Source organism: Xiphophorus couchianus, chromosome 9 (assembly GCF_001444195.1).
Source record: "Xiphophorus couchianus chromosome 9, X_couchianus-1.0, whole genome shotgun sequence".
NCBI lineage: Eukaryota > Metazoa > Chordata > Actinopteri > Cyprinodontiformes > Poeciliidae > Xiphophorus > Xiphophorus couchianus.
Window position 1 is genome coordinate 7,481,209 of NC_040236.1, and position 18,380 is coordinate 7,499,588.

The following is an 18,380-nucleotide window of genomic DNA, read 5'->3' on the forward strand; positions in this document are numbered from 1 at the left end:
TGCATTTCAGACACCGCCCAGCGGCTCCAAAATCTGGTAAGGCTGCCTTAGGAAGCCACAGTTATGACTGATGTGACTCAAGTAAGAGAGGAGACCGACGATTTGCATCAACAGGTAATAAAACTTTGAAACTTTTTGTCAAACCAATAAGGCTCATTTATCATCGAGGGAGCTGGGAGAGCGAGCGGCTGAGTTTGCGCTTCGTATATTGAGCCATAACGGGAAATGACATTTGACAAATTTTTCAACTGCCTGAAACTTTATATTTTCTCGCATCCAGTTCATTTAGGAACCTGACTACGTCGAATGCCTTTTTACTTTAATGAAGCCTCGATATAGAAGCCTGTGCGTCTCTAAAATGGGTGCGTGTGTCTGCTCCAATGTGCTAAATATACTAATGTAATTGAAACTCTCGAGTGTTTCAGGCGCGTGCAGTCCCGCTTCTTAAAAGGCAAGACCGTTTCATAAAAAAAAAAAAAAGAAAACACATTAGGTTTCAACACATTTTGAGATTCGTAACTCATAGATAAGAGACTAAAAAGAATAGTTGAGCAAGTAAATAGATAAAACAACTACAGCTGTTTAACGACTTTGGATTTTGCTTCCCAGTTTTGTTCCCACAAATGTTAGTTTTCTTATGATACTACAATGACTCATTCACCAACGTTTACTGACTTTCAAATGTTGACTCATTTGTCCTTAATATGAAACTGATTAATAATTAACTATTGCTTCCCCTCATATAGCTAGGAACAAAAGATTAAAATGTATTTGGATTGAAAAACTCATTATACGAATACTGTACTCGATTTGAATGTCCACATTTGCTGAGCTGGAGATTAATTCGGTATTCTCATTTTAGATTTCACCAACTGCATGGGGTAAAAAATTATGTCCTAAGTAAAATGTATAATTTGTGACTATCGGCGTGAAAACCTGGTTCTGTTTGTAAGGTAGTATTCCGTCATGTCAACCTGAAAGGGCTCAAACAATGAGAGGAAAAAGGAAGTTATGGCCTCTCTTTATTTCCTAACTTTCTGCCACTGGCTTTTTGAAAGTAAAAGTCACCATGTTGAAAAAAACTCTTAAAGGGATAATTAGTAGTCAAGAGCTGTCAGAAAGAGTTTTTTGAGGACAGCACCAGATCCAATGAAATCATATTATTTTCTTCCATCCTGTTGAAGTTACTAATTTCCTGTGTGCTCTATGCTTTTTTTTTTTTTTTTTTAGCCTATTTTCTATTTTTTGATTCAGCTTTCAGGATATTTAGCCAGATTGATGCAATTCACAGAGCACTCTGATTTATTTGTTTATGATTACTGAGAGAGTTTTTTTTAAGTGCTCAGACAGCTTAAACTTAAAAATGATGCGCATTTGATCTATTTTTGTGCACATAATTGCTTTTGTATGACGGTTATTTAATCTGTGACAATTTTCTCAAATTAACAACCATCACTTTGCCATGCTGAGAGCAAGATGGCTGATTTCACATCCTAAAACTCAACAGCTGAGTCTACCATGCAGAACCGGATCTAACTTTTTGTAGTCCAGCTAGGACAAATCAAATAGATGTCATTTAAAGTACTAAACTACTTAATACATATCGCATAAACCTGAACTATCTTGCATAGATTGTGATAAGAATGTCATAATTCCCGATTCAGTTCAACCAGACTAGCAGCAGCAGCAGCAATCAGCGGACACCTGGTGAAAATGCATGTCTGCTGAGCTCATCATACAAACTATTTCTCAGTCCAACTCAGTTTCTAAGAACAGTATTAAATGGCATAATGAGGAGTATTATTACTATGATGAGCTGATAGAGTGTCAGAACAAGTAGGAGCTTCTTAAAGGGACTATATAATCATGTGTTGTGTGTTGTCCTGGGTTCTTCAGATTGAAGCAAGACATTTCATTCATGCATTACTTCACTTTATTACTCTATTAATGATCAGCTACTTATAAATCAATTATGGTTGGAATAAAATCGACAGTTTTCTAATTTGTAGCTTGTGCATCTTATCCCGGCATAGATGTTTTTAAGTCTTGCTATAATGTAAATTAGCAAGACTCCAAAAAGCAGTATATAAATAGAAAATTTAGCAGTGTCTGAACCTGCCCTGCTGTCCTGTTAGCTTGAGTTTTACAGTTGTCTGTTTAAGTTTCCATTTCCCCTTCAGATGATACTAAGCAACTTGGGAGAGGCGCACACAATTTGTTCTTGCCTTATCTCTTGTACAATGATTTCTATGGAACAATAGATACCGTCTGTGTTAGAACTGTCAAAAAAAGTGTTACAAAGGTTGTAAAAGTCACACTCTTCATTCCTACAAATAAGGAATGAAAATTAAGACCTGATGTTGAGCAAACTGCCCCATCCTATATACTATCCTTATGAGTGTGACTTGAACGAACAAGAGAAATGAGGCCAGCGATAAGAGTTTAGGATTATGATAATCCTAAACTCATCCTCATTGGAGGATGATGAATACTTGCATAGAAATCAAGTGATCACACATTAGTATCTGATACATAGTATCTGTATTTAAAACAACAGCTTCACTTTGAATTCCTTCATGAAAATATAGCTGCATGATTTACAGTTTGTCTGTTGTAGCTGACTTAGGAGTATAGCAGATAAATTGAAACCATGTATTTATATTTGTTTTTATTATATTTCTACTTCTAGTAGAGAAAGCAGAACTCTTGCTGTGGACTGAAATAGTTTTCTTTGGTGTCTGTCATGTTGTGTTACATTATGAAAGCTAAATATGTTGCAACAACATTTATAACCGTTACTGTCAGGCCAGATGCTTCCTTTTGCTCTGTTGGAAGCATCTGGCCTGACAGATGCTTCCAACTTCCTTTTGCTCTGTTGGAAGAGCAAAAGGAAGCATCTGGAAATTAAAACCCCCCAAATAATTGACAGACTCCTATCACAAATTATATGCCAAAAAATTAGCTCCCTTCAGCAAAGTTTGTGAATACTTGCGTCCAGAAATGGGATTTGTTTGTTTTCTCTTTCTTAATAAATCTAAAAAGAAAATTTTTGTACTACATTGTCATAATCGAGTGTTTCTTATTTTTAATGAAATTTGGAATAAGGCTGTAGCATAAACTGTATGAGTGAAGCACAGTGAACATGCATATGGATGCATCTTATCACGTGTATCAGGTCTACTGGATCTCTTATCGAGACGTGATAACATCTCCTGATTAGATCTTTGATATTGCAGAAAAGCTGGTAGCACGTTAGTGAAGTGTGCTGAATCTTTCATCTAAAACATTACAGATCAAAACAGCCCCGAAGACGAGAACATGATCAAACGTCATTCTAGGCTTAAATTCCACGTTACTTTAGTTCTTACTTGTACCCATACAGGTTGGCAAACAATTACCAATTTCCAGAAAATAAAAATAAATAAACGGAATGTAATACAATGGCTTTAGTAACTGTTTTTATTCTTAAATTATGGAGTAGTTTAGAGGGATTCAAACTTCTGCTTTAGCTTTGAGGAAGATGATTTGCAAAATGGGTTTGTTTGCGTCAAGTTGTCTTGGCAGTAGAAGCATACTTTTCATGTAATGACTTAATGTGTGACCTGCCCATATACTCTAACTTATTCCAACCGTTTTTAACAAATGTTAGAAGAATTGATTTGCCATCACACACCCAAGCATTACTTCATTTTATATTGGCTTTAATCCACAGTGTGGTTTAAAGCCACACTGTGGATTTGACTGACGTTAGAGCAGAATCCAGATTCAGTCTATACAACGTTTTATGTTTTTAGAACATAAAGGAAAAACTATACTAGTCTTATTTATTAAATTAGCATATAAACCTTGTTAAGTGAAGTTGTTGAATATCTAGTACATATTTTATTGGCTGCAAATATGCCAGAGTTGGAAATTTTGCCTTGAAGACAAACTAATAAAAACATTGGTTTGACTTCAGTCATTTAGTTTTCTCAGCACTTTGGGGTTCCTTAATTTCGGGTTGCGTTGGTTAGACACAAAAAGGCTCTTTAAAGATTGCCATAGAAGTATTCTTTGTAGTTTTATCCTGGTTGGAGAGAAACGTTCTAGTCTTTGGTCTCTTTACTGCCTGGTTGTTTGTTACTACGGAGTGTTTTTGTCTCATATTTTTAAATGTTATTTTTGTCAATCTCTTGTTGGCGTGTTATGTTTTCTGATCTCTGTATGTTTGTCTTTTGCGACTTATTCGCTTCCATTCATCTCTGTTTTGTAGATTTCTCACTCAGGGCTTTCACTCTGTTTAACTGGTTTTATGTGTCTTGCTACACTCATCACCTCCCTCAGTTTTTATTGCCCTGTCATTCTGTCTGTCTCTGCTGGATGATTATTTTTTGCCTCTTATCACCCCATATTCCTGGCCACCATTTTCGAGACAGACTATATCTCTGTACTGTTTTTTTTATATATATTTTTTGATTCTCTATGAAACTCTTTATTCCTGCATTTGAATCATCCTCTACAACAAAACAAACACATACATTGAATTGTTTTACTTTGATTTTTATTTCTATAATGCCTGTTTTTCAAATGAAGCATTGACTATAGCTGGGAGTGAAAAAATACCATAACTGATTTTTTTATGTTTTACTTGATCTTGAAAGCTTTTAAAGATGTAAAATAAAATGTTTTTTTTATCCTGTACATGCAGTTTGATATATTTACAGTACATGGAAAGATTATAGTGACCTAATGGAGAGAAATGGGGGTGGAGGAGGAAAACTAATTATAAAGGCAATTTATTTCATTTGAATAGGATTCAAATCCTATTCAAATGAAATAGGATTTTTTGGCGCAGATGATTTTATTTTGTTAAAATGATATAAAAGACAAGAAGGAAAGAAATCATGAAACATTTAAAATTCTCCCAAGTTACACAGCCTGGCTAAAATGCTGCTTTGTTAGTTTCCAAGCACAAAGGAGGATATAACCAACGTGTGAGGGTTTTGCTTTGTGCCCTTTGAGGTTTTCTGTTAGCCCTCATCCTGCTTCCTGTTTCCTCCTATAGTGCAGAAATAGACGTGATTTTAAACTGGCCTCAGAAATTACTGTTGGTGAACCTTTTGATAGATTGGTGTCTCGTTGGGGGGAAATCCTACCAATCTTCCCTAAAGACACTTTGTCATTCTGTACATTAGCAACAGCTCCAAAAGGTTTGATCTTTATATTGCTGCATGGACATGCAAATAGTTACATGTAAACTCCATCCATCCATCCATCCATCCATCTTCTTCCGCTTATCCGAGGTCGGGTCGCAGGGGTAGCAGCTTCAGAAGGGCCCACCACCCGTGGGAGGGGCCAAAGGGATCGGGTGCACTGTGTGATGGGTGGCGGCCAAGGGAGGGGACCCTGGCGGTCCGATCCTCGGTTGCAGAAACTGGCTCTTGGGACGTGGAATGTCACCTCTCTGGTGGGGAAGGAGCCGGAGCTAGTGCGTGAGGTCGAGAGGTTCCGGCTAGAAATAGTCGGTCTCACCTCGACGCATGGCTCTGGTTCTGGAACCAGTCTCCTTGAGAGGGGCTGGACATACTTCCACTCTGGAGTTGCCCAGGGAGAGAGACGTCGGGCAGGAGTGGGCATACTTGTTGCTCCCCATCTCGGCGCCTGTACGTTGGGGTTTACCCCGGTGAACGAGAGGGTAGGATCCCTCCGCCTACGGGTGGGGGGACGGGTTCTGACTGTCGTTTGTGCTTACGGGCCGAACGACAGTTCAGATTACCCACCCTTTTTGGAGTCCTTAGAGGGGGTACTGGAGAGTGCTCCTCCTGGGGACTCCCTTGTTCTGCTGGGGGACTTCAACGCTCACGTGGGCAACGACAGTGAGACCTGGAGGGGCGTGGTTGGGAGGAACGGCCCACCCGACCTGAACTCGAGCGGTGTTCTGTTGCTGGACTTCTGTGCTCGCCATGGATTGTCCATAACGAACACCATGTTCAAGCATAAGGGTGTCCATATGTGCACTTGGCACCAGGACACCCTAGGCCGCAGTTCGATGATCGACTTTGTCATCGTTTCATCGGATCTGCGGCCGTATGTCTTGGACACTCGGGTGAAGAGAGGTGCGGAGCTGTCCACTGACCACTACCTGGTGGTGAGTTGGCTCCGGTGGCGGGGGCGAAAGCCGGTCAGACCTGGCAGGCCCAAACATGTTGGGAGGGTCTGCTGGGAACGTCTGGCGGAATCCCCTGTGAGACGGAGCTTTAACTCCCATCTCCGGCAAAACTTCGAACACGTCCCGGGGGAGGTGGGGGACATGGAGTCTGAGTGGACCGTGTTCCGTGCCTCCATTGTCGAGGCGGCCGATCGGAGCTGTGGCCGCAAGGTTGTCGGTGCCTGTCGCGGCGGCAACCCTCGAACCCGTTGGTGGACACCTTCGGTGAGGGATGCCGTCAGGCTGAAGAAGGAGTCCTATCGAGCCTTTTTGGCCTGTGGGACTCCGGAAGCAGCTGATGGGTACCGGCGGGCGAAGCGGCATGCGGCTCGGGCGGTTGCTGAGGCAAAAACTCGGGTGTGGGAGGAGTTTGGAGAGGCCATGGAGAAAGACTTCCGCACGGCTTCGAGGCGATTCTGGTCCACCATCCGGCGTCTCAGGGGGGGGAAGCGGTGCAGCACCAACACTGTTTATAGTGGGGATGGTGTGCTGCTGACCTCTACTCGGGACGTTGTGGGCCGGTGGGCAGAGTACTTCGAAGACCTCCTCAATCCCACCAACATGCCTTCCACTGAGGAAGCGGAGCCTGGGGACTCTGGGTTGGGCTCTCCAATCTCTGGGGGCGAGGTCGCCGAGGTGGTTAAAAAGCTCCTCGGTGGCAAGGCCCCGGGGGTGGATGAGATCCGCCCGGAGTTCCTTAAGGCTCTGGATGTTGTAGGGTTGTGTTGGTTGACGCGACTCTGCAATATCGCATGGACATCGGGGGCAGTTCCCCTGGATTGGCAGACTGGGGTGGTGGTCCCCCTGTTCAAAAAGGGGGACCGGAGGGTGTGCTCCAATTATAGAGGGGTCACACTCTTAAGCCTCCCTGGCAAGGTCTATTCAGGGGTCCTGGAGAGGAGGGTCCGTCGGATAGTCGAACCTCGGATTCAGGAAGAGCAGTGTGGTTTTCGTCCTGGTCGTGGAACACTGGACCAGCTCTACACCCTCATCAGGGTCCTGGAGGGTGCATGGGAGTTCGCCCAACCAGTCTACATGTGTTTTGTGGACTTGGAGAAGGCGTTCGACCGTGTCCCTCGGGGAGCCCTGTGGGGGGTTCTCCGGGAGTATGGGGTACCGGGCCCTTTGATACGGGCTGTCAGGTCCCTGTATGACCGGTGTCAGAGTCTGGTCCGCATTGCCGGCAGTAAGTCGGGCTCGTTTCCGGTGAGAGTTGGACTCCGCCAGGGCTGCCCTTTGTCACCGATTCTGTTCATCACTTTCATGGACAGAATTTCTAGGCGCAGCCAAGGTGTTGAGGGGATCCGATTTGGTGGCCTCAGGATCTCATCTCTGCTTTTCGCAGACGATGTGGTCCTTTTGGCTTCATCAGATCGTGATCTGCAGCTCTCGCTGGATCGGTTCGCAGCCGAGTGTGAAGCGGCCGGGATGGGGATCAGTGCCTCCAAATCCGAGGCCATGGTCTTGAGCCGGAAAAGGGTAGAGGCCTTCTCCGGGTCAGGGGGGGTGTCCTGCCCCAAGTGGAGGAGTTTAAGTATCTCGGGATCTTGTTCACGAATGGGGGAAGAAGGGAGCGGGAGATCGACAGGCGGATTGGCGCAGCGTCTGCTGTCAAGCGGGCGCTGTACCGGTCCGTCGTGGTGAAGAGAGAGCTGAGCCAAAAAGCGAAGCTCTCGATTTACCGGTCGATCTACGTTCCCACCCTCATCTATGGTCATGAGCTTTGGGTCATGACCGAAAGAACGAGATCGCGGATACAAGCGGCCAAAATGGGTTTTCTCCGTAGGGTGGCTGGGCTCTCCCTTAGAGATAGGGTGAGAAGCTCAGTCATCCGGGAGGGACTCAGAGTAGAGCCGCTGCTCCTTCACATCGAGAGGAGCCAGTTGAGGTGGCTTGGGCATCTGGTCAGGATGCCTCCTGGACGCCTCCCTGGTGAGGTGTTCCGGGCACGTCCCACCGGGAGGAGGCCCCGGGGAAGACCCAGGACACGCTGGAGGGACTATGTCTCTCGGCTGGCCTGGGAACGCCTCGGGATTCCCCCGGAGGAGCTGGAAGAAGTGGCTGGGGAGAGGGAAGTCTGGGCCTCCCTTCTGAAGCTGCTACCCCCGCGACCCGACCTACATGTAAACTAATATGAACAATTACCAGCCAACATTTACAAGCAAGATATATTCTTGAGAGCCTTATCCATGACTAAATGAAATAATTTTTACTATTTATTGCAACCTTCTGAGATTCAATGCCTTTTTCCAAGACCTGCACTCTTACTGCACAGATTAGAGCATGCTAATGGCATTTTCTAATTCAAATTAGGCTACAGGAAACCTGAAAACCTCACACACAATATGTTCCCATGATTTTATCTGTTTTCTATACTCTCCTTCCTGCTCAGGGCTGCATTGAGTATTTAGACCCAGTCCAACAATATGAAACAAGGATGACAACTTGGCAGTCTGCCAAATCTTAATCTAACGTGATGTCCAAAGTCAGTCTTCTGGATCCAGTATATTTTAGCTTGTTCCCTGGTTCAACACACTCAACACACTGGTTCACCTTTTTTTTTTTAACAAAAAGAAAACGTAGATAAATAAAGCTTTACGTCGACTTCTTCAGTAGTGTTCAAATAGAAACAGGATTGAAATAGCGCTGGAATGTAGTCTGCTAGCGAAACTTGGGAAGGTGAAAAAAGAAGTTCCGTTCAAACACTGTTGCAGCAAGAACTCCTTGAGGCTTTGTTTCTCGTAAGCCTGTGCAGAATATTATGACAAGCTGCAGAGATAGATGGTTCTTTTGAATCAACTGTGTTGAAGAAAAGACGCATCTAAAATGGTCAGGTTACCGAGCCTTGAGGAGCTGAACACCCATGTTTTACATGACGAATTAAACTAGAAAATACTACGAGAGCTTTTCAAATCTGTAACATTTTAGTTGTAAGCCACAGATGAATGGCGTGACTTATTAGCGAGTCAAAGGTGCCTCGCATTGTTGATGGTTCTAATACGGAAACCACTAAGGGTGGTATTTGTTCTCTTTTCTGATTAGACAGGAAATTGTACTTGTAGCACATGTTTGTCAATAGGCATCTAAAAATTAGCTGCTACAAGAATGATTTAACCCTTTTAACAACTCAGAATCTTAATCATAAGCAGAGTTAGCAGATTTTCAGAGTTTGCTGCTCATCTTTTATGAGCATCATTTATATTCTTTAAGGCAACTATGCCTTAAAGAATAATTAATTCAACTCTTGTAATTCAACTCAAAAGCCAAACAAGTTAGTTTGCTGTATTTGACATGTCTTTTTCTTTAATGATTTTAATTTTGTTCTGTCTTGCTGCCATTGTATTGAATACAATGGCAACAAAGAAAAGAGATTTACAAGGATAAAACAACAAAAAAATCTGCTACAGATTATTTTACTTAGTCGTGAATGAGGGGAATTGTTAAATTTTAAAGGCTACAATAAAAACAAACTTGCCAATTCTTGAGGGATACTAATCCAGAGTTGACATGTTTAAAATTAAATAAAAAGTAGTGGTAATTGTAATATATTCAATTATTTAAAATAATAATTCCTAAAGAGAACTGAATTTAATTTTTTAAATCAGAATAACAAACCTGTGTGATGCAACTACTGGTAGAACTACACCGACACATTTTCAGATCATTGATCAACTGATAATAAAAAAAATAATTTTAGATCCTTAAAATAACATGCTACCAGGATGTTGAAAAAAACTCACATCAAAGCAAGAACTGCAACAATGCCGGGTTCTTTTGTAGTGTCCTAAATATAATATATGTAGTTATTATATTTGCTCATATTCAAATGTGAAAACAAGCATTTGTATGGCGTGTTTATTTACAAGTGGGTTCTTTTTATATTACATTATCTTAGATATATCAGTTTATCGTAATTAATTATTTTATAGTTGTTTCAAATGGAAGTGGATTGAATCATAGAGCCAAAGTACATAACACATAAAACAGCTTCTGGCTCCATGCTGCGAAATACTACTGCATTGTGATTTAGGTTCGGTTCATCATTCATTTTCAGTTTTGAAGAACTGAAACTATGAGCGCAGAAAATGTTAATGATTATCCTCTTCACTGACCTGAAGGAGAGAGACAAAAAGTTTCTCAAGTTAAGTTTAATTTTAGTAAAGAAATTTAATACAAAATCTAAACTTGGTTTTGTAAACGTAACATACTTGTGGCATTTTGTCCCTTGGACTGAACTCATAAAAAAGAAAGTTCTTTCTCTGTTTGTTTGTGGTTGACAAATAGCTTATAGATGCTTTACAACTACCTACCAAACTGGAATGTGATAAAGCAGATGAAGTGAAAGTATTTCATTATTGAATTGTGCAATGTTTGTGAGAGCTTTTGTGACACATGTGATTTAATCCCTGATTCAGCGTAGAAACATTGCATGAGAACCAAGTAGGCAGAGCAGAAGAAATGAGGAAGAGCTGTGGCAAGAAAAAAACATAGGAAGGAGAGATGATAAGTAACCCAGGAAGGAAACTAAGACAAAATACCAAAAGCAAAAATAGACCTGACAGTCATCTATGAAAAATAATTTCAAATATACAAGAATCAGAAGATAGATTAACTCAACATGCAGGATTTTCAACTGTGAGAGGAAGCTGGAGGACTCAAGCTGGAGGACTCATACAAGCACACAGGGAGAAATCGCAATATATTTAGAAAGGCCAGGATTTGAACATAAGACTTTCTTGCTGCAAGGCAACAGTGATGATGCTGGAGATTGAGAAGCAAATGACTCAGTGGTTTGCTATCTATGCTATATTCCTGCCCAAAGTCAAGCTTGATCAAATCTTTTCATGTTGGTGAACTTTTCTGTAAAAATAAGAAAATTAGCTTATGTTCCTCTTCTCTGTTTGTTCATTGGTTTTGACAAATCTGTTGAAATGGGCAAACTTAGCACTCTTTGTATCAGAAGCCAGACTCTTACTAAATACTCTTGCTGTTATGTTTGTCTTCAGAGGAAATCTTGTTTCTACAAATCAACTCCAAAATTGAAAATGCCAGACCATTTATGATTTCAACATGCTGTTTATCAACAAATGCTTTTTTTCTTCTTTTTTTTTTAGTCAAAACTTCATTAACAAGTTATTTTTATGTCAAAGTCCTGCATTGTCCACACATTACCTTTCTACTGGTGCCTTGTACTGCATTCCTGCTCGACTGTTTGCACAAAGCAGTCGAGTTGTTTATCACGATAAATAGTCCCTGAGTCCACAGCCTCCTTCTTCTCTAAGGACTTCTAACATGCATCTTGAAATCAGTAACTAATTGAAAACATATTGCAACCTTGGTGATCATTCCCATTGGACACTGTTCTCTAAACCACAGCAGAATGCCTCCCTTGCAGCTGAGCCTTAATTATATCTCACCACCAAATCCACTCCATCAGAGCTTTTTCTTTGTATTAATTTTCCTGTCAATGTGGGATCACTGCGTCACTTAGTGCTGCAGTGGTAGAATTTTTTTGTTTACAAAATCCTGATTGGGAAATTGACAGAATAGAATTAGTGACCAAATGAGTTTGGGGTTTTGGGGATCAAGGGGTTTTTTAAGCTTTAACTACCTCTGCTAGAGAAAAAGGTGTTAAATTAAAAATCTGAACATTTCCTCAGGTTCTGAGATGGAGGTTCTGAAGCAAAAAAAAAGAAAAGAAAAACGGACATAATGTGTTTGCAATGAGCTGCTGACTTGGGTGTGGGAGTTTATTTCTCTGGTCATGAAAACCCCAGAAAGAATGCAGCAGGATGTTTATTAGGTGATTAATGCTGACCATCCTCAGATTTCCACACTCAGCTCTTGAAACAGCAATATGGCCAATGTGACAGTGTCATGCTTCTTGTTTTAGGCCATTTTCTTTGTCTGTTTATGATGCAGAACCAATTGACCTGCATTGACCAATAGCTGAGTATTTATCTTAATCTGATTAACCATGGAGAAAACCTTCATGTGTTTTTTGATTCACAAGTGCAGTCAGCCCCCCCCACCCCACCCACCCACCCATTCACAGTTCAGTTCAGTATTTGCAGATTTCCTGTGGAACATAGTCCCTGAGTTGTTTGCTAACAATCTGTCAATTCAAGGATTTTTTTTGGTGGACATATCTAAAATATTTTATACAGCTAGAATAACTTTACACAATGCTACTTGACACACTATTGGCTGCCATATGTAAAGCAGCCAATTGCGGAACTCCGTTTATTTCCCTTGACACTCATTGGCTATACCCCAAGACTGCAGATGTTAGATTCTGTGGTATTAGGACAGCTCCCACTGTTCATATTAATGCCTATTTGGTGTAGAAATTATTAAAATATGAAGCTGTACTAATTTTTAGAGAGAGCTATTCAAGGGAAAACCAGGAATCCACTCTGATGATAGCTCAACATATTGTTTTTTTAATATGATCCAGTATTTACCTAGATACTTTCATTACATGAGTTATTTATTGTTTTTCCATATTTTGTATTTTCTTGTTCTTGTTAATGGCATCTGTTTTAATTAAGCCTTTGTTTTGTCTCCACTTCAGAGCTTCAAAGATGAGAAAAATCAAGGCAAGAATCTTCTTCTTTGTTGGAGCCCTTGGCCTGCTGGCTTTCCCTTTCTTTATGTACTCTGATCATCAGAAAACTTTCCAGAAGAACACTGCTGAGAACAACAGACAAAAAAAGACACGCATCAAAAACATCTCTTACATACACTCTTGGGAAAAATGCCAGCAAAATCTGACTGCAGCCAACATCACAGGCTTCTCAAATCTTCCTCAGAATATCAAAGACTTTCTCTTCTATTGTCACTGTCGACATTTCCCCATGCTGCTGGATCTCCCTGATAAATGTGGAGGAGCTGAGAAATCGGGAGACGTTTTCCTTCTGCTGGTCATCAAAAGCTCCCCGGCCAACTACGAACGGCGGGAGGTGCTGCGGAAAACATGGGGTAAAGAGAGGTTATACAACGGCATGTCGATTCGAAGGATCTTCATTTCCGGAGTTTCAGGTGACAGTTATGAAAAAGAAAGACTGAACAATCTCCTGAAACTGGAGCAACAGGAGCACAGAGATGTCCTCCAGTGGGACTTCAGTGACACGTTTTACAACCTCACTTTGAAGCAAATACTGTTCCTGGAATGGATGGAAAGAAACTGTCCGAATGCTCGCTTCCTCCTGAATGGGGACGACGATGTGTTTGCCCACACAGACAACATGGTTGTGTATCTGCAAAGCCTCAAGGAAAATAATGGGAGCAGGCATCTCTTCACTGGTCATCTGATCCAGAATGTGGGGCCCATCAGAGCAGCAGGGAGCAAATATTTTATCCCAGTTCAAGTTCAGAAATCAGACACATACCCTCCGTATTGTGGCGGAGGGGGCTTCCTTCTGTCAGGATACACAGCAATGCTTATATACCGCATGTCCAAATCCATACCAGTTCTTCCCATCGATGATGTTTACATGGGGATGTGTCTGGCCAAAGCCGGACTTGGCCCGTCCTCACACATGAGTGTGAAGACAGCGGGGCTGCACATTCCCTCCAACAAAGTAGACAACTTCAGTCCGTGCTTCTATAAAGACATTTTGCTGGTGCACAGATTCCTCCCAGCTCAGATGTACCTGATGTGGCACAGCATACAGAACCCAAAACTAAAATGTGATGACACTTAGAAAAGACATAACGCAACTGAACAATGTCTCATTTAAGAGGATGGAGCTTATTAACTGTACACCACCTCAAGTGACCACGCATGTGAACAGAAATTTGCATGGACAGAAACATTACACTGCCACTTACTACTGGATCGTTTCTATCCGTGTGTCAGGTGAATTTAAAATATTGTTTTTTCTTCTTTCCTAATGAATGTTATGTCAGAAGATTCTGGACAAGTTTCTCAGGGGTTGCTTTGCAGGTTCTATGCACTTTTTTTTTTCGTAACCATTAACGTCTTAGAGGATATTTACTGGATTTAAACTTCCAAGCTTTTCACCAGGCCAGTTTTTCCACTCGCATGTTGCAGCTGATATTGATTTATTTATTTGTAGAGTTATAGTTAACTAACTGAACATTATTGGTTGAGTTGAAAGAAAAGGTACGAGCACAATACTTGTACATAACTCTTTGTGAGTTCAAGGAGTAAGGGCTAAAAAGTATTTCAAAGAGCAGGCCGTCAATCTCAAACTGAACATCATGCAGGGTCAACAGGAAGGTGGGGGAGTGTTAGCATGTGTGAAAAAGGAATAACAGCAGCATGTTGAAGTCAGAACATGCATTTTCACACAAAGGTAAAAAATAAAAAAAAAGAATAATACACTGCATAGTAAAGACAAGTGCACACCATAAGAATTATAATACTATGCAAATATTTAAAAAAATACTCAGATTAAATCTAATGTGAAGTTGAGTGAGTTAATTTAGAGAAGATAAATGCTCAAGATGCATTTAAATATACAGTATATGTGCATAAGAATTAATGGATTATTTACAAAACATAATCAGTTGCAAACAAAAAAGGTTAGACTAGTGAAGAAAACATATGTGGGCTGCATATTTCCACATGAGATCCGCATGAGATATCCTTAGCACAAAACATTAAATGAGCTTGTGATTTGTAGAAGACTTTTACTTATGTAAGTTACACATTAAAAGTTTTTAAATCTTTTTCAGTTATCTAAATTTTTTAAGTCTCAAAAATGTGAAATTTTAGCAGCAGTGTGTAAGTTCTGGATAACAAATGAATTGACTTGAAAATTGAAAAACATTTCCTTGAAAATGGTCCGCAAAAAATACAGAAAATATAATATAAAGCAGGTTGATTCAATATTGATAAATACTAGAGATAGAGATAAATCTTTATTGTCATTGTCACAAGGACAACAAAATTTAAAAGGTGCCATCAGTCAGTGAATATGCTTAAAAACAAAAAAATAACTGTCTCACAATTCACACACAATGTAAGAATGAACAAATAACTGGTAAAAAAAAACAAACAAACAAAAAAAACAACTAATAAATAAGAATAGCCACATTCTCACATACATCATTTATGATGATTAATGGTTGTTTTTGATTGCATTTAGTTCTGTTATTGCTATCGGGTAAAAACTGTCTCTGAGATGGTTGGTTCTTGTTCTGATTACTCTGTATCTGCTGAGAACAACCTACTATAAACCTACTACAGAGGTTTATAAGAAAGTACGACATGGAAGCCAAAGACAATGAGTTCAGCCTTTTAAACAGCACTATAACATGTTTTGTTACAGAGCAACTGAGAAGATAATCTTTTTGTTTTTTTCCCTTTTGTATCTTGTCCTTTACTCATTTCTGTAATAATTTCCCAGGTTGAATATATTTTAAAATGAGGGATAACTCAGCGTATGTTTTGACCGCTATAATGTAAAAGCCAGTTGATGTTGGTTTGTGTTGCATCGCTTTACACTTGAGTCAGAGTTTTTCCTCTGGACTATAAAAAATAATTCTTAGTGAAAAACTGAAAAATTGATTTTGAGCTGTTGTTTGGGTCAATATTTATTGTGGAAATGATTGGATGTGTTGCTACATCAAAACGACTGTATGCATTCATGAACCATGTATTCGGATACCTGCAGTGTGTTGTTTTCTAATTACCAATCAATATGAACTGTCTGCTCTGACAAGTTAAATTTTAATTTCCTGTGTGGATTAAATTTCCCAATGGGCTGGGGTTTGAATAGGTGTGGAGATATTGTCTATTATATATTTTTCATAATTAAAACTCTTTGAAATAATGTGTGGTTTGTGTATATTACAACATGCTATTATTTAATACAAAGTTTTCACTGTTTACATTATATAGTCTTTTCCTTCCCAGAGCATGGCTAAAAGAAAACACTGAATGTTTACTTGAGATTGATTTTCTAGATAAATACTTCAGTCATCAAAGCAGAACTGAACAAACATATCTATATTTGGTGACTGTTTTTTTTACAGGGCATTATAATTGACTCTTTGTTCTTCAGAGTGGACGTTTAATCTCTTATAACAGGACACAAAGCCAGATGTGTTTCATTATTTAATATTTTTGGAACTATGTCTTTCCTCAATCCAGAGTTTAATGTAAGATATATCAGCTGAATAAATAAAAAGCAAAAGCAGAATGTATAGAATAGAATAGAAGTACTTTATTTATCCCAGCAGGGAAATTACTTCGCAGTTACAGCATAGAGACAAGACACAATAACAACTACCACTGAGTAGTAGTTGTAGATAAAATAAAAAAAAAAAATAATAAAATATAAAATGCTATAAATTGTAAAATATAAAATGCTGTTAATATAAAAAGCAACTTAAGAGCAGTCCTTGCAAAGATTCAAAAAAATGCAGATATGTATCTGTAAATATATGTACAGCAAGTGTGCCACAGTGCAGTTGTGCAAAATTGGACTGATTAGTGCAGAACAATGATTTAGTTTTTATTGTACAGTGAGATGGCATGTGGCAGGAAGGATTTCCTTGATCTATAGTGTGTGATTGGGTCATTAAATCTTTAGGCTTCAGGTAGCACACGTATGGTTTTCAGGAAGGAAAACAACAGTCAATGTAATTTGGTCAACATTATTGACCAAATGTCACATTAGGTTATAATTCTATAAGTTGTTGAATACTTCTAGAGAAAATGATGTAACAGCACCATCTAGTGCAGGGGTCTCAAACTCCAGTCCTCGAGGGCCGCTGTCCTGCAACGTTTAGATGTGCCTCTGCTGCACCACACCTGAATAAAATAGAATGAATGAATAGACCACTCAATTAGGTCATTAGCAAGGCTCTGGAGAACTGATCTACACAAGGAGGAGGTAATTAAGCCATTTCATTTCAGCGTTTTGTATCTGTGGCACATCTAAAAACTGCAGGACAGCAGCCCTTAAGGACTGGAGTTTGAGACCCCTGATCTAGTGCATAGTAAATACAAGCCCTTCATTCCATCCTCCGCTTCTATACCAGCTGGTTGTGTGGTTTGCATGAGAGTGAGAGGCGGGGTACACCCTGAACAAGATGACTTTTCCCGTCTTTTTCTGAATTATTTGAAGTAGAAATTATACTTTTTGTGCAATAAATTTCTTTTCCTTCTTACCTAGAAATGTAGGTTTTTGAATGAACACTATCCTGAGTGAGATGCTCTATTTGTACCAAGAACATGACAGGATATTTTATTAAGAAAACACAAGTTTTTCCATAAGTTTCAATACCTTGTGTAGTGTTTCAAACTTTTCTTTTTTATTATGAAGTGTAAGTCAGACCAGGGTGACATGTGGTTTTCAAACTTAACTCATGGTTGGCTATATGCCAAATATAAGCAGGTGCAATTGTTTTAATATTTTCCAGTGAAACCAAATGTTATTTATGAGGAACTATAATTAACTAGAAATATTTTCATGGACTTGGACATTTTAAGATAACAGTTGAAATGATGAGAAAAAGGTTAAAATGAAATAAAAGGCAAACTGACAAGAATAGCTTTGAGATGATGTAAAAAAGTGGAAATAAAATTACACACAGTGAAGTCAAAATAACAAGACATGACAATCATGCTTTGTGTAAGCGAGCTAATACTTCAGAACAGGATTAGATAACAAGGCAATATTTCTCTTGCAGCATATAAACACCCAGTTATCCCAAACCTGCTCAGGAAGAACACAGCCTATTCAGAATCCGTCATTTTCATTAAGATATTATTTTCACTTTATTTTCAATATGACTTTAATCATTAAACAGAATATCTCAATATTTCAAGGTTTTCATACAATTTAGTTTCTATTTCCAAAATCAAATTTCAAGTTTATTCTGTAATGGAAAAAATATCCAACATAAAATCTTAAAACCTTGGGGGAAAGAAACTAAAACCTGAAATGAAATAATGAAATATTTTATGACATTATATTTGTGTGTTTTTTATTATGTAAAGCACTTTGAAACTGCAATGTTGCTGAAATGTGCTACACAAATGAACTTGATTGAAAAGGAGCCAGTGAGAAGAAAAAATTTGACATCTGCGAATACTTTGAGATGATCATTCACAAGGTTCTTAAATAAAAAAAATAATTAAACCCTTCACCTCCAAAATTCTCACCTTCTTGAAATTTCCACTTCTTTGTTCTGCAAAAATATATCAGTCTTGCAC

The 18,380-nt window shown here is 39.5% G+C and overlaps 1 protein-coding gene across 1 annotated transcript; it reads left to right on the forward strand.

Moving 5' to 3' along the window:
• Positions 1–15,050, forward strand: LOC114151525 (N-acetyllactosaminide beta-1,3-N-acetylglucosaminyltransferase 3-like). The gene is made up of 2 exons (XM_028028789.1): positions 1–114; positions 12,762–15,050. The coding sequence occupies exon 2, from the start codon at positions 12,772–12,774 to the stop codon at positions 13,891–13,893; it is 1,122 nt and encodes a 373-aa protein (XP_027884590.1). The 5' UTR covers positions 1–114; positions 12,762–12,771; the 3' UTR covers positions 13,894–15,050.
• The last annotated feature ends 3,330 nt before the right edge of the window (positions 15,051–18,380 follow it).